Source organism: Oncorhynchus nerka, linkage group LG21, assembly GCF_034236695.1.
Source record: "Oncorhynchus nerka isolate Pitt River linkage group LG21, Oner_Uvic_2.0, whole genome shotgun sequence".
Classification (NCBI taxonomy): Eukaryota; Metazoa; Chordata; class Actinopteri; order Salmoniformes; family Salmonidae; genus Oncorhynchus; species Oncorhynchus nerka.
The window spans coordinates 16,783,947-16,798,415 of record NC_088416.1 but is presented as its reverse complement, the minus strand read 5'-3'; the positions used below and the strand labels follow the sequence as shown (position 1 = coordinate 16,798,415).

Below are 14,469 nucleotides of genomic sequence, written 5' to 3'. Positions count from 1 at the left end.
TCCAAATTTGGTCTCCTTGACCTCCATACAAAAAATCCTCACTTCGTGTGCTTATTTTCATGGACAGACTTTGGGTTGAGTGAAACCTCCTCTCTTGTTGAATTCACTCCCCAGCCTCTGTTTTTCAACTCTTTCCATCAGCTGGGCAATCTGCAACTGCTACTTCCATTTGTGGACTCTTAAATTAATAATATAAAGCCATTGATTCTTGAAGAATATAACCTATAAATGCTTCATGTACTTAGTTCAACTGTCTAACCCACAGACTGTAAAAAATATGGACGAAGCCATCGATGACATCACCCCATTGTTCCCTATGAGAATGCTCAGTGGCGCATTTGAAGATCAAGAAGTGTCATTTCAGCGTGTCACCATCTTGCTACATGAAGGAGTTATAAGAAACATCTAACCCCATCAGGACCGTAAAAGGTAAGTTTGTTTCACTCCATTATTTGTAAACAAACAGTGTATAGCTTCAAAACATGGGTAAAACTATCATTTTGATCTGATGGATGGTGACCACTTTGTTATTGTTTGAACTGCAGATTGCCATTTCATGAATCTCTCCTGGTTGACCTGCACACACAGAGACGTTTAAAGGACATTTTATACGATTAGATTAATATTCAGTAATTTTTTCAAAATTATAAAAATCTTTAAAAGAAAATATGGGAAAAAAGTTAAAGTCCTGTAAAGGAATAAAGTAATATGTATCTTAAGCGTTTGTCAATACAGTATCAGCTAAATGTACCAGAAGGGGGAGCCAACTTACTGTTTATCAGAAATATCTATTTGACCAAATACCCAACTCCTAACATCATACACAATCATGTACACACCAATAACAACTCTACTGATTTCCTAGAAACAAGCTAGGTTTCAAAACTTTTATTTTCTGTGACAGAACTAATTGAGCCTTGGTACACATTACCTCCTGTTTTGCATGCACAGTGAAAGAAAAATCATGACATTCAAATACATTTTACAGCAAACAAATACATTTAAACCAAAAACCCTGATAAATAAAATAAAAAAGTTAAGTGAAACCTATAGAACAAGCATTCTGAGAGAAATATGGTGTTTGTATTGCCCAGCCTGGTGGTCCAGTCTGTTTGTGCTTTTGCCAAATCCTCTCTGTGTTCGTTCCTTGTCATACCAAGATGTACACTACATGACCAAAAGTATGTGGACTCCTGCTTGTCGATCATCTCATTCTAAAATCATGGGCATTAATATAGAGTTAGTCCCCCCTTTGGTGCTATAACAGCCTCCACTCTGCTGGGAAGGCTTTACACTAGATGTTGTAACATTGCTGCGGGGACTTGCTTCCATTCAGCCACAGTCGGCATTCCAATTCATCCCAAAGGTGTTCGATAGGGTTGAGGTCAGGGCTCTGTGCAAGCCAGTCAAGTTCTTCCACACCGATCTCGACAAACCATTTCTGTATGGATCTCACTTTGTGCACTGGGACATTGTCATGTGAAACAGGAAAGGGCCTTCCACAAAGTGGGAAGCACAGAATCTCTAGAATGTCATTGTATGCTGTAGCATTAAGATTACCTTCACTGGAACTAAGGGGCCTAGCCCGAACCATGAAAAACAGCCCCAGACCATTATTCCTCCTCCACAAAATTTACAGTTGGCACTATGCAGGTAGTGTTCTCCTGGCATCCACCAAACCCAGATTAATCAGACTGCCAGATGGTGAAGGGTGATTCATCACTCCAAATAACGTGTTTCCACTGCTCCAGAGTCCAATGGAGGCGAGATTTACACCACTCCAGCCGACAATTGGCATTGCGCGTGGTGATCTTAGGCTTGTGTGCGACTACTCGGCCATGGAAACCCATTTCATGAAGATCCCGACGAACAGTTATGGTGCTGACGGTGCCTCCAGAGGCAGTTTGGAACTCAGTAGAGTGTTGCAACCCGAGGACAGACGATTTCTATGTGCTGCGCGCTTCAGCACTCAGCAGTCCCGTTCTGTGAGCTTGTGTGGCCTACCACTTCGCGGCTGAGGTGTTGTTGCTCCAAGATGTTTCCACTTCCCAATAACAGCACTTACAGTTGACCGGGACAGCTCTAGCAGGGCAGAAATTTGACGAACTGACTTGTTGTAAAGTCGGCATCCTATGACGGTGACATGTGACATGTGACATGAGCTCTTCAGTAAGGCCATTCTACTGACAATGTTTGTCTATGGAGATTGCATGGTTGTGTACTCGATTTTCTACACCTGTCAGGAACTGGTGTGGCTGAAATAGCCAAATAGACTAATTTGAAGGGGTGTCCACATACTTTTGTATATATAGTGTATGTATAGCTTGAAAAGGATGGAAGAATAGAAAGTTGGCTACAGCACAGTTACAGAAGGGGACAAGGCTATACAGTATGTATAACCAATGTTAATACATAGAACAATTCGTCTAGAGGTGGGCCTAGGCTTGTGACAAGTTGAGGAAGAGTGAATCAATACAATATTGTCAATGTGTGTGACATCACCAATAGGGACAATGAGAAAAGTGAAATAAACAGAAGCCATAATATGGCAATTTTTTATGCATCAGCTGTCCTAATAGGGAATCAATGTTCTTAATGTGAGAGAAAGAATTGGGCTGGATTCCTTTTGTTTTGTTTAAGCTAGTCAAAACTGTGCAAGAAGTTACAATACCATACATTCACACAGTACTGGTAAAGTGATGCTTATTTATTTTAGATTTGGCTGAATTCACTCTGTAGTAGGTATGTAGTATCCGTTTTGGCCCCTGAATGTATTGACGACAAGACAACTTCCATCGCAAGAAAGGATCAAAATACCTCAACAAGGACAAGAACCACCCAGACTCATTCAGAAAAATAGAGGGGAGAACGTCAATTCAAACGTGGGTCCCCTGGAAGGCAACATTAGCTATTCTTGTGTCCCCAAAGGGTAGGAAAATAAATAGCTTGAATCTTATATTTTCAACATTGAGGCCAACTACCTCACTTTGACAACACTGTACACTATATACAAAAACAGATAACACAGACAAAGTACTGCTTCGTATTTTCCGCAAACTTGACATCAGCAAACTCAAGCAGAGCAATATAGTTTTGGACAGTACAAATACCTATTTAATCAACACAAGAGTATGAGATATTGCCTTTCATACAAATAATACATTATTTGTTCACATTACTTTAAAGAATTGTAGTCTTTCAGATAACATTGTTCTTGGAGCAAACACACAAAAACAATCTCAATGAACCCAAATCCATTACTACTCATTATTAAAATGTGTCCCCTAATGTTAATGATAACTACGGCTTATGATATACAGTTATGTTTACACTCATGCATATAGTTTACAATTAGCACATTGATAATCCAACATTGAGGATTATTCAGTCAGAGTTAACACAAGCACACTATGCTCACCACAGCGCTAAAGTGAACATCGCCGCACACCTGGACAAAGAATCAACAACAACGTATGACAAAACTTGACACGCAAGACATTTTTGATGACTTTTCTATGAAAGAAGTGTTTGTGTTGTTTTGTCTGTCACCTGTGATAGTTAACAGACCAAATGAAAGATGCTATGGACATCACATATATAAAGGGATTGGCAGTCTCTGTGTTGGAGATCTTGATAGTTTACTACAGGGATGGACAACAGAACTCATCATGAGGGGCTGCAGTGGTTCGTGGGTCTGTGTACCCACATCCATACCACCCCCCGCCAGCAAAGCACCCCTGTGACAGCGAAGAGAAACATTTGAAGTTTTAAAGTTAATTTCCTGCAATTCTACACATTTTGCCACTGGGCAAAGAGAATATATTTTTATTTTATAACTCATTTCATGCAATTCTACTCATTTTGCCATGGACTGGAGAAAACAATTCTACACATTTTACCATAGGGTGGATGCAAATGTTAGCAGTTTTAATATGATAACTGATGACCAAAGGGCCCCACCCGGTCGGTAATTCAACCATGCTTACTACAAGTTAAGATAGCTGGCCACTGACTTACCAATCAAAAAACATTTAGCTGAAATGGGCTAATTGAGTGACTGCTGATGCACAAGCACGTTTCTAAATTGCATCTTGTGTATTCTTTATTCTAACCCTCAACAGTGAGTTGAGACCCCGACTAAACCCCTAAGAATTCGTTTTTAGTTTTTAGTTTCTGTAAAATTAGAGGTACAGTCATCACTGCAACAGTACAGTGTAGACATAAAATGAGCTATAGCCTCTTTCAAGTTTTTACATAAGTAACTATGCATTTTTCATCCATATGCTCTTTGCATTTAAACAATCACTCACGTTTCTGGCTACAGGAATATTATGACAAATTTGTCTTTTTGGGGGGGGGGGGGGGGGGGGGCACTGAACAGAAATTGTGGACGCCAACCAGCAGCACTTTTATGCCCAGCTTTGAAGTTCTGTGTTCTGTATAACCAAACAAGCACACGTTTTTGCTTCATCTGAAAGTACATTTTGGATACACAGCCTTAGGAGTCTTGATCCAATGAAAGTCAACAGATAGCTTCCATTTAAAATAAAGCTGCAACAACAGGATTGAAGGAGCTAGAGAACAAACACTAAATGAATAGTTAAAAATAATTTTAAAAATCCCTATTTTTGGGCCACCATCCGGCTGGTGTTGGTTTAGAGGCCTTAGTTGTAGTAGTGGATGCTTCGGATGTATTGGATGTGGCAGTAGATGGCTTAAGCATAGGACGAGAAGGGTATGTAGAGTCATTGATGTTAGATTTAGGATAAAGGGACATGGAAGTCAATGGCGTAGGATGTCAATAAAGTGGTTCTTTTTAGAAGCATTACCATTTATTTTAGAAGCTTTAAAAGACTAAAAAGCTTTAAAATATATTTAGAAGCTTTCAAATACTTTTGAATAGCTTTATTAGACCTTATAGAAGCTTTCAAAGACTAAGAAGCTTTCGAAGATCTTTCAGAAGCTTTCTTAGATCTTTTAATTATCCCTTTTGGAATCTTGCTTTCAGATACTTTATAGAGAAGTTAGAAGCCCTTGACGTGGCAATAAGCTTCCAGGGAGGAGAAGACGATGTACATGAGCCACAGGCTGAAGAAGAGGCAGGTGGTTGCGATTTTGGGGCCACGGGGCCCACCCAGCTCGCCCCCAATCTCGGGCCGGCGCCGGTACATGAGCACGGCCACGGCGACAAAGGCGAAGATGGTGAATAGGGTGACGGAGAAGGCCAGGGTGCCCGGGTCCACCCGGAAGTCGTTGCCCTTGGAATTGTGGTAGATGGCAGCGATGGACCAGGCCACGCCGATGCCCAAGAAGACGTTGACGGCATTGCTGCCCGTTACGTTGCCGATGGAGGCATCGGCGTACTGGTCCTGGATTGCAGCTACCTTGCTGGCGAATGTGTCTGGGGGGGAGAGAGAGAGATAAAGAGAATGCATGACAAGAATGCATGACAAGAGCTATGACAGTGTACTATTCAAGAACACTTCATATAAACCCTACATACAGTGGGGCAAAAACAAGTATTTAGTCAGCCACCAATTGTGCAAGTTCTCCCACTTAAAAAGATGAGAGAGGCCTGTAATTCTCATCATAGGTACACTTCAATTATGCCAGACAATATGAGAAAAAAATCCAGAAAATCACATTGTAGGATTTTTAATGAATTTATTTGCAAATTATGGTGGAAAATAAGTATTTGGTCACCTACAAACAAGCAAGATTTCTGGCTCTCACAGACCTGTAACTTCTTCTTTAAGAGGCTCCTCTGTCCTCCACTCGTTACCTGTATTAATGGCACCTGTTTGAACTTGTTATTAGTATAAAAGACACCTGACCACAACCTCAAACAGTCACACTCCAAACTCCACTATGGCCAAGACCAAAGAGCTGTCAAAGGACACCAGAAACAAAATTGTAGACCTGCACGAGGCTGGGAAGACTGAATATCTGCAATAGGTAAGCAGCTTGGTTTGAAGAAATCAACTGTGGGAGCAATTATTAGGAAATGGAAGACATACAAGACCACTGATAATCTCCCTCGATCTGGGGCTCCACGCAAGATCTCACCCCGTGGGGTCAAAATGATCACAAGAACGGTGAGCAAAAATCCCAGAACCACACGGGGGGACCTAGTGAATGACCTGCAGAGAGCTGGGACCAAAGTAACAAAGCCTACCATCAGTAACACACTACGCCGCCAGGGACTCAAATCCTGCAGTGCAAGACGTGTCCCCCTGCTTAAGCCAGTACATGTCCAGGCCCGTCTGAAGTTTGCTAGAGAGCATTTGGATGATCCAGAAGAAGATTGGGAGAATGTCATATGGTCAGATGAAACCAAAATATAACTTTTTGGTAAAAACTCAACTCGTCGTGTTTGGAGGACAAAGAATGCTGAATTGCATCCAAAGAACACCATACCTACTGTGAAGCATGGGGGTGGAAACATCATGCTTTGGGGCTGTTTTTCTGCAAAGGGACCAGGACGACTGATCCGTGTAAAGGAAAGAATGAATGGGGCCATGTATCGTGAGATTTTGAGTGAAAACCTCCTTCCATCAGCAAGGGCATTGAAGATGAAACGTGGCTGGGTCTTTCAGCATGACAATGATCCCAAACACACCGCCCGGGCAACGAAGGAGTGGCTTCGTAAGAAGCATTTCAAAGTCCAGGAGTGGCCTAGCCAGTCTCCAGATTTCAACCCCATAGAAAATCTTTGGAGGGAGTTGAAAGTCCGTGTTGCCCAGCAACAGCCCCAAAACATCACTGCTCTAGAGGAGATCTGCATGGAGGAATGGGCCAAAATACCAGCAACAGTGTGTGAAAACCTTGTGAAGACTTACAGAAAATGCTTGACCTCTGTCATTGCCAACAAAGGGTATATAAAAAAGTATTGAGATAACTTTTGTTATTGACCAAATACTTATTTTCCACTATAATTTGCAAATAAATTCATAAAAAATCCTACAATGTGATTTTCTGGATTTTTTTTCTCATTTTGTCTGTCATAGTTTAAGTGTACCTATGATGAAAATTACAGGCCTCTCTCATCTTTTTAAGTGGGAGAACTTGCACAATTGGTGGCTGACTAAATACTTTTTTTTGTCTAATTATAATAAAAACCTGTCATGAGAGTAAAGAGCTAGATGGTGTATGTTACTAGCCTGGCGTCCCAATGCCGCAAACACCAGACTGGTGACAGAGTCTTCATAAGACCCAGAGTTTGTGAATATGTCTTTGCGCGTGTATGTGTGTCTGGGTGTATTGCAGCATGTATGGAACGCACCTGGCACAGACGTCCCGAGCGCCACAAACACCACAGCGGTCACGGAGTCCTTGAGGCCCACGGTACAGCCAAAGTGGGAGGCCAGGTCTCCAATGAAGGCGGTGAGCAGGCCAATCATACTGATGGAGACCACGAAGCAGGCCCAGCCATTCCAGTAGTCGGTGGGCGGCACAAATGCGAACAGGAGCTTCCAGAAGACGGTGAGGAAGTGCATGACGTAATCAAAGCAGGAGGGCAGCTTCTCCTCGCCGCACTCGCCCTCGTCATCATCGCCTGAGACATTTTGAGGGGAGGGAAGATGTGTTGTGTTTATTTTATTTAACTTTTACTTATCTAGGCAAGTCAGTAAAGAACAAATTCTTATTTACAATTTAGGAAAAAGGCCTCCTGTGGGTACGGGTGCTGGGATTAAAAATAAAAATAAATACATCTACAGTTGAAGTCAGAAGTTTACATATACCTTAGCCAAATACATTTAAACTCTGTTTTTCACAAATCCTGACATTTAATCCTAGTATAAATTCCCTGTATTAGGTCAGTTAGGATCACCACTTTATTTTAAGAATGTGAAATGTCAGAAATGTCAGAATGTCATCCCATTCCCAGTGGGTCAGAAGTTTACATACACTAAATTAGTATTTGGTAGCATTGCCATAAAATGGCTTAACTTGGGTCAAACGTTTCAGGTAGCCTTCCACAACCTTCCCACAATAAATTGAGTGAATTTGGGATTGATTTGTTCTGGGATTGATTTGCACTTTTCGCACCAAAGTACGTTCATCTCTAGGAGACAGAACGCGTCTCCTTCCTGAGCAGTATGATGGCTGCGTGGTCCCATGGTGTTTATACTTGCGTACTATTGTTTGTACAGATGAACGTGGTATCTTCAGGCACTTGGATATTGCTCCCAAGGATGAACCAGACTTGTGGAGGTCTACAATTTTTTTCTGAGGTCTTGGCTGATTTCTTTTGATTTTCCCATGATGTCAAGCAAAGAGGCACTGAGTTTGAAGGTAAGCCTTGAAATATATCCACAGGTACACCTCCAATTGACTCAAATTATGTATATTAGCCTATCAGAAGCTTCTAAAGCCATTACATAATTTTCTGGAATATTCCAAGCTGTTTAAAGGCACAGTCAGCTTAGTGAAAAAGCATGTATGGAATTGAGATAAAACTGTCCAGTTTGAGTGTTTGTTGCAGCTCGATCCAGTCGCTAGCTGCAGCGAACTGAAAAGACGAGTGACCCAGGGATGTGTGTGCTTTGGGGACCTTTAACAGAATGTGACTGGCAGAACGGGTGTTGTATGTGGAGGATGAGGCCTGCAGTAGATATCTCAGATAGGGGGGAGTGAGGCCTAAGAGGGTTTTTATAAATAAGCATCAACCAGTGTGTCTTGCTACGGGTATACAGAGATGACCAGTTTACAGAGGAGTATAGAGGGCAGTGTTGTGTCCTATAAGGAGCATTGGTGACAAATCTGATGGCCAAATGGTAAAGAACATCTAGCCCCCCAAGAGGCCGATCTATAAATTATGTCTCCGTAATCTGAATCAGGGTTAGTTTGGCAGCTGGGGTGAAAGAAGAGTGATTACAATAGAGGAAACCAAGTCTAGATTTAACTTTAGCCTGCAGCTTTGATATGTGCTGAGAAAAGGACACCTTCTAGCCATACTCCCAAGTACTTGTATGAGGTGACTACCTCAAGCTCTAAACCCTCAGAGGTAGTAATCACACCCGTGGGGAGAGGGGCATTCTTCTTACCAAACCACATGACCTTTGTTTTGGAGGTGTTCAGAACAAGGTTAAGGGCAGAGAAAGCTTGTAGGACACTAAGAAAGTTTCGTTGCATTTAACACAAAATCCCGGGAGGGGCCCGCTGAGTATAAGACTGTATCATCTGCATACAGCTATGTTGTTGATATAAATTGAGAAGAGCGTGGGGCCTAGGATTGAGTCTTGGGGTACTCCATTGGTGACAGGCAGTGGCTGAGACAGCAGATTGTCTGACTTTATACTCTGCACTCTTAGAGCGAGGTAGTTAGCAAACCCCCGGTAGTTAGTTGTAACCCCAACTTCGTAGTTCAATTTCAACATTTAACATGGTTAAAACCTCTGCTACAATGTTAAGGTTCTCTGCAATGTAAACTAGTCTTAAACTGTGAGTAGACCAGGAGAAACTAGCCACCACTAGTCCATTCTAAATTAAAACACAGACGTTCAGGCTTTCCTAGTAGTGTTAGCCGTTAGCCCCACTCTCTCCTCTCCTTACAGACTGTGTGGAGAGTGAATTTCCACATTACACAAATAATGAAGTCTCTTATCACATCAAGTCAGGACAGTGAGCCACATCTCTACTCATTGAAGCCATGGGAGAGTTCATTAGGGTGACGTTGCTTAAAATAGCTGATGGGCAAAATCCACCTGAATGCATTTCTCTGCACGGGAGCAGGGAATGGTCACGTTTTTGTGTGTGTGTCTGTATTTGTGTCTATTTTTGATAATGCAATACATGTCGTGTCCATGAGTATGTTTCAAGACATAGGCCTGCATTGCAGTACTTGTTTCAATGTTTGTTTCTACATGTGAACGCATGTGTGGGTGCGTGTCCTCATGCATGCATTTGAGTGGACAGGAGGCCATAGTGGTTAAACAGATCCAGCTTGACCATGTCCTGTCCTGTTTTGTCTCCAATTGAATTTGTGTTACAGTAAACATACAGGTTAGGGATGACCATAGCCCATCAACCATAGCCCATCTGCAGCAAAGACTCTGTGCCTATCCTAGTGGAAAGGGTCTTCCTGGATATTAGCACAGTTCAGAACTCACGAGTACACACACACACACACACACACACAATGGTCGTGTCCGAATACCCATACTTGCATTCTGAATAGTAGGAATGTTTGCATGTGAAATTTCAAAATGTTTGTATGCTTTAAATCGCAGGATGTCATACTAATTTCAGCTTTTCAGCCAGTAGAATTCGCTGTACACCTTTGAGGAAGAAAATTGTCTTTCGAGAACCAAGTGTCTGACAACAGCTGATATGCTGTACCAAAATGAACGAATGACGGGAATAAACGGAATTGCTCATTAGATTATGCATCCTCAGGATTCTAGTATGCTGATATTGGTTGCTTACTTAATTATTATTTTTGAACAGTATGTGATACTAGCACACAATATGCAGTTAAGTAAGTAGTAGGAAAGCCTGATTCTGGACATGGCCACAAACATACATGTAGTTTAGAACCCCATGAGCAGACTAATTCATTACATAGACTTTTTAATGATCTCATTACTACTGTATCCCTGGAGGAATCTCCTCTGGAGTGCACTCCCATGGCTAACAAGCTTTGTCATCTCCGCTCAGGCCCTCAGTGGAAATTTGTGTGTGTGTGTATGTGTCTGTCTGTGTGCGTGTGTTCGTGCATGTGTGTGTGTGAGATGTGTGCATATATGATTGTGTGGGTGTGTGTGTGTGTTGCTTGATGAGTTAGTTGTGCTTCAGCGCTACCTTGTTGATAAATCAACAGTGCATTATGTCTGGAATGTGCTTCGGAGGGAGCCGCTACAAGAACTTCACAGTTCCCTCTAAATTACAATTAAGATTTGGGCAGATGGCTTTGTGGCTAGGGTGATTGTGTAGCCAATTAAGACAAATGTGATTTGAAAGGAAAATAACATAATATTTTCTCTTTTGGACAAGATTTGATTTTGCTCTGAATACATCATCCTGTATTGTTGTGTTGTCCAATAATCAGAATATAGGCTGGCTCCCAAATGGCAACCTATTCACTATAGTGCACTACTTTTTTTTATTTTACCTTTATTTAACTAGGCAAGTCAGTTAAGAACAAAATCTTATTTTCAATGACGGCCTAGGAACAGTGGGTTAACTGCCTGTTCAGGGGCAGAACGACAGATTTGTACCTTGTCAGCTCGGGGGTTTGAACTTGCAACCTTCCGGTTACAAGACCAACGCTCTAACCACTAAGCTACCCTGCCGCCCCATAGAGCCCTATAGGCCTTGGTCAAACGTAGTGCACTATAAAGGGAATATGATGCCATTTGAGACGCAGATATGGTATTTAAGAGGCTACTTGGAAGGGTTCTTCCTACTGCACTTCCTAGACCCAGGGAGTTTTCCCCTGCCACTCTAGTTGTGGTTTGCTCTTTTGGGGTTGTTAGGCCTGGATTTCTGGTTAGTCACTTTGTTACAAACACATTTCTAAAAAGCTCTATACGCTGCCAATTAAATGATTGATTGATTGATCTGCTTACCAGAGCTGACTGTGATAGCTTCCATAAACTGCTGCCTCCAGCTATTGGTTCCAATCAATAGAGCCAAGTTGGTCTTCTTAATCAGTTTATCCACTGTGTTCTGTGGGGCACCAGAACATAATATTTCAGTCTAATAATCCTCAATCCTGGTTATTTAGCATTCCACAAACAAAGATACATGCCCAATGAATACACATTGGCAGTGCACATGATGCAAAAGTCTATACAATACAATAAAGACAAAGCAGTTTGATTTATCAGGCCAGACTGGGAACTAAACCATATCTCAACCCCTATATCAACCTCAAACATACCCCAACTTCTACCCCTAAAACTACCCCAAACTGCAAAGACATTTTTAATGCTCAAATCCCGAAATGTTCATCCTAATCACTGTCTCTTTCATATGGAATATGGAATTTACAGTATCAGTATAGTTGGCTACCTTTTGGATTGACAGATGGCCATGTCAGTGAAAGTTGGAGTTTGGATGAAATTAAACATTGAAAGGACTCCAGCTGGGCCGACTTAATACACGGGAGATACCACTTAAGACATCGGAGGTACGACTTAAGTAATGGGAGATACCACTTAAGACATCGGAGGTACGACTTAAGTAATGGGAGATACAATCTCAAGTGCAGCTGGTTGTCTTACTCCTTTTCCAAGTGGTGGAGTGAGTGGTTTTATAGTGCGCTGTTTGTTTTAGGGTCCTATCAAAGCTGTGACTTACTATTATTAAAGGTACAATTTTCAGGTTTGTGCGCGACCCGAAATATTTCAGATATAAATGAGAGTTAATGATTTGTCACTCTCATTGAAAGCAAGTCTGGTAAGTGGTAGACCTGTTCTTTGTGCGGTATGCTATGCTTCCCCTCTGTACGTTGTTGCTTATTTTTATTTTCAGTTTTGTACTTCAGCTTCAAAGAGCTGAAAATACAATATTTTGGGTTATTCAAAATATATTTTCTCGTACCTTGAACTCATACGACTCCTCGATGACGACTTCCAGTTTGACGTGCTCCCCCAGGGTGGGCCGGCCCATCTCAGCGATGCGGCGTTCCTCCTCCTCCTTCTTAGAGAGAGCTTCCTCGTCCCCTTCCTCTGAGGGAGAGAGGGGGAGAAAGATAGAGAGAGAGAGAGAGAGAGGGAGAAATAAAGGGAGTGAACACATTTGGGTGGTTTAGTGGCCATGACAAGGACGGCACCCATAAAAGGCCATGCATGTATGTCTGTGAGTGGTCAATTTAGCTGTTGACTGCTCAACATCTGCTCTTGAAAACATTTACACTTTTCCAAATATTGTGCTCAGCTGTGCCTTGGATATTTTATTTTCACATAATCCTTTCTAGCACAGCTCCAGCTACTGTGTTGGATGCATAACCTGGCCAGTGCATAACAGTTCAGCTTGGTTCAGTTTAGCGAGGCTCATAAGTGTGAAAATGTCACTTGAGTCCAGGTTTCTGTTGCAAGTGTACCTTCTTGTGCTCTGTTTATGCTAATTGATGTACGATAAAGTGAGGACTAAAAAAAGTGTAGTAGGAGAGGCACAAAGGTGTGTGAAAGAGGCACATTTTCAATAGCTGCATGATACTGACTATTAGCTTTGCAGTGACAATCTAGCCATTTGACTGGCCCAAAGCTAGTCACCAAAGCAGAAGCACTGACGTACTGAGCTGATAAGAGAAAGGGAGTTCATTCAAAAAGAGTGAGACTGGAAATGAAAAAGCAGACTGTTAATTCACAGAGGTTTCCAGCCGGAGGCAGTATTGAGACATCCGTGATAAAGAACTCATGAGTCACATGAGCGAGATGATAGAGAAGTGAGGGAGGATAGAGGAGAGCGAGACAATAGCGAAGTGAGGGGAAGATGGAGAGGACAAAGGGAGGATGTATACCTGCAAGGCTGATAATGGTGGCAGGGACAGGGTTATCCCTACCCTGCACTTTCCGGTAGACGTCCCTGCCTGAGGGATAAGTTCACAGTTCAAAGTTCATTGCACAAAGAGCCCCCATTAGATGAAAAAAAACTGTTTCCCAAGGTTTCCGGATAAGTCAAAAAACACTATCCAATATATGTCACTATATTATGGTGGACGAACACAGGTTTCATTTGAAAGGTTGTTGAGATTCTTTGATCCCACTGTAAACATTACTTTGTTGAGTACATTCATTTGAGTACATTTGCTTTGAGACTTTTGTTAAAGTTGCAGCTCTAGAGGAATCATGTTTTTAAAGTTATCCGGGGGAAACCAGTGACTGTGTTTGAAAATATTATTTTTCATATAGCATTTGGATCACAAACACACCTGATTCACCTAATCCCAGCCCAGACTGAAGAGCTGAATGAAGTGTGTAGCCTAAGTGGTGGGCTGGGCTGGAACAAAAGCCTGCACACCCAGTACCTCTTTTGAACCGGAGTGACCACTGATATAGCACATACAGCAATCACCAGGCATGTTAGGTGAAATGGCTATACAACTGGTCACACCTTACACAACAAGAACACATTCATAAACCATTTATGAATAATTTGTAATACCTGAATTACAAATAAAAGTGTGTCAAGTGTGTAAGCTTTATGAGTGTCTATTTCCTGTAAAATAGGGGGAATTCAACTCAAGTTCCTTGGGACATGAAATGATCTGAATCAGAATTTAACTAGTTTCATTACGTTGTTATATTTACCTTGTCAGTAATTAGCCTTCTGTATATAGTTGAGTAAGTACAAAGTGTTGGTGGAAATTGCATTCCCAAGAGACTTGATTGAACCCTGATGAATAGTGTGACCTGGCCATTAACGGTCCACGACCCAACCGCTAAAGGACCACAGAGTGTGCTCAGTGATACCAGTGAGTATCTGATCACGGGCGTGGTGCATATAAGCCAAAGTGGACAG

General features: G+C 41.9%; 1 protein-coding gene across 5 annotated transcripts in view; it reads right to left on the bottom strand.

Moving 5' to 3' along the window:
• Nucleotides 1–873: 873 nt before the first annotated feature.
• LOC115103975 (sodium/calcium exchanger 1-like) overlaps nt 874–14,469 on the bottom strand; it is a 53,738-nt gene continuing 40,142 nt past the window's right edge. For 3 of the 5 annotated variants that reach the window (XM_029625057.2, XM_029625060.2, XM_029625061.2), the window contains 5 exons: nt 13,469–13,537; nt 12,547–12,674; nt 11,571–11,670; nt 7,283–7,555; nt 874–5,401 (listed from right to left, as the gene is read on the bottom strand). In XM_029625057.2, the coding sequence (XP_029480917.1) occupies nt 5,025–5,401; nt 7,283–7,555; nt 11,571–11,670; nt 12,547–12,674; nt 13,469–13,537 (947 nt within the window). In that variant the 3' untranslated portion in view covers nt 874–5,024. The remainder of the gene's footprint in view (nt 5,402–7,282; nt 7,556–11,570; nt 11,671–12,546; nt 12,675–13,468; nt 13,538–14,469) is intronic. The other 2 variants (XM_029625063.2, XM_029625064.2) reach the window with 1 other exon arrangement.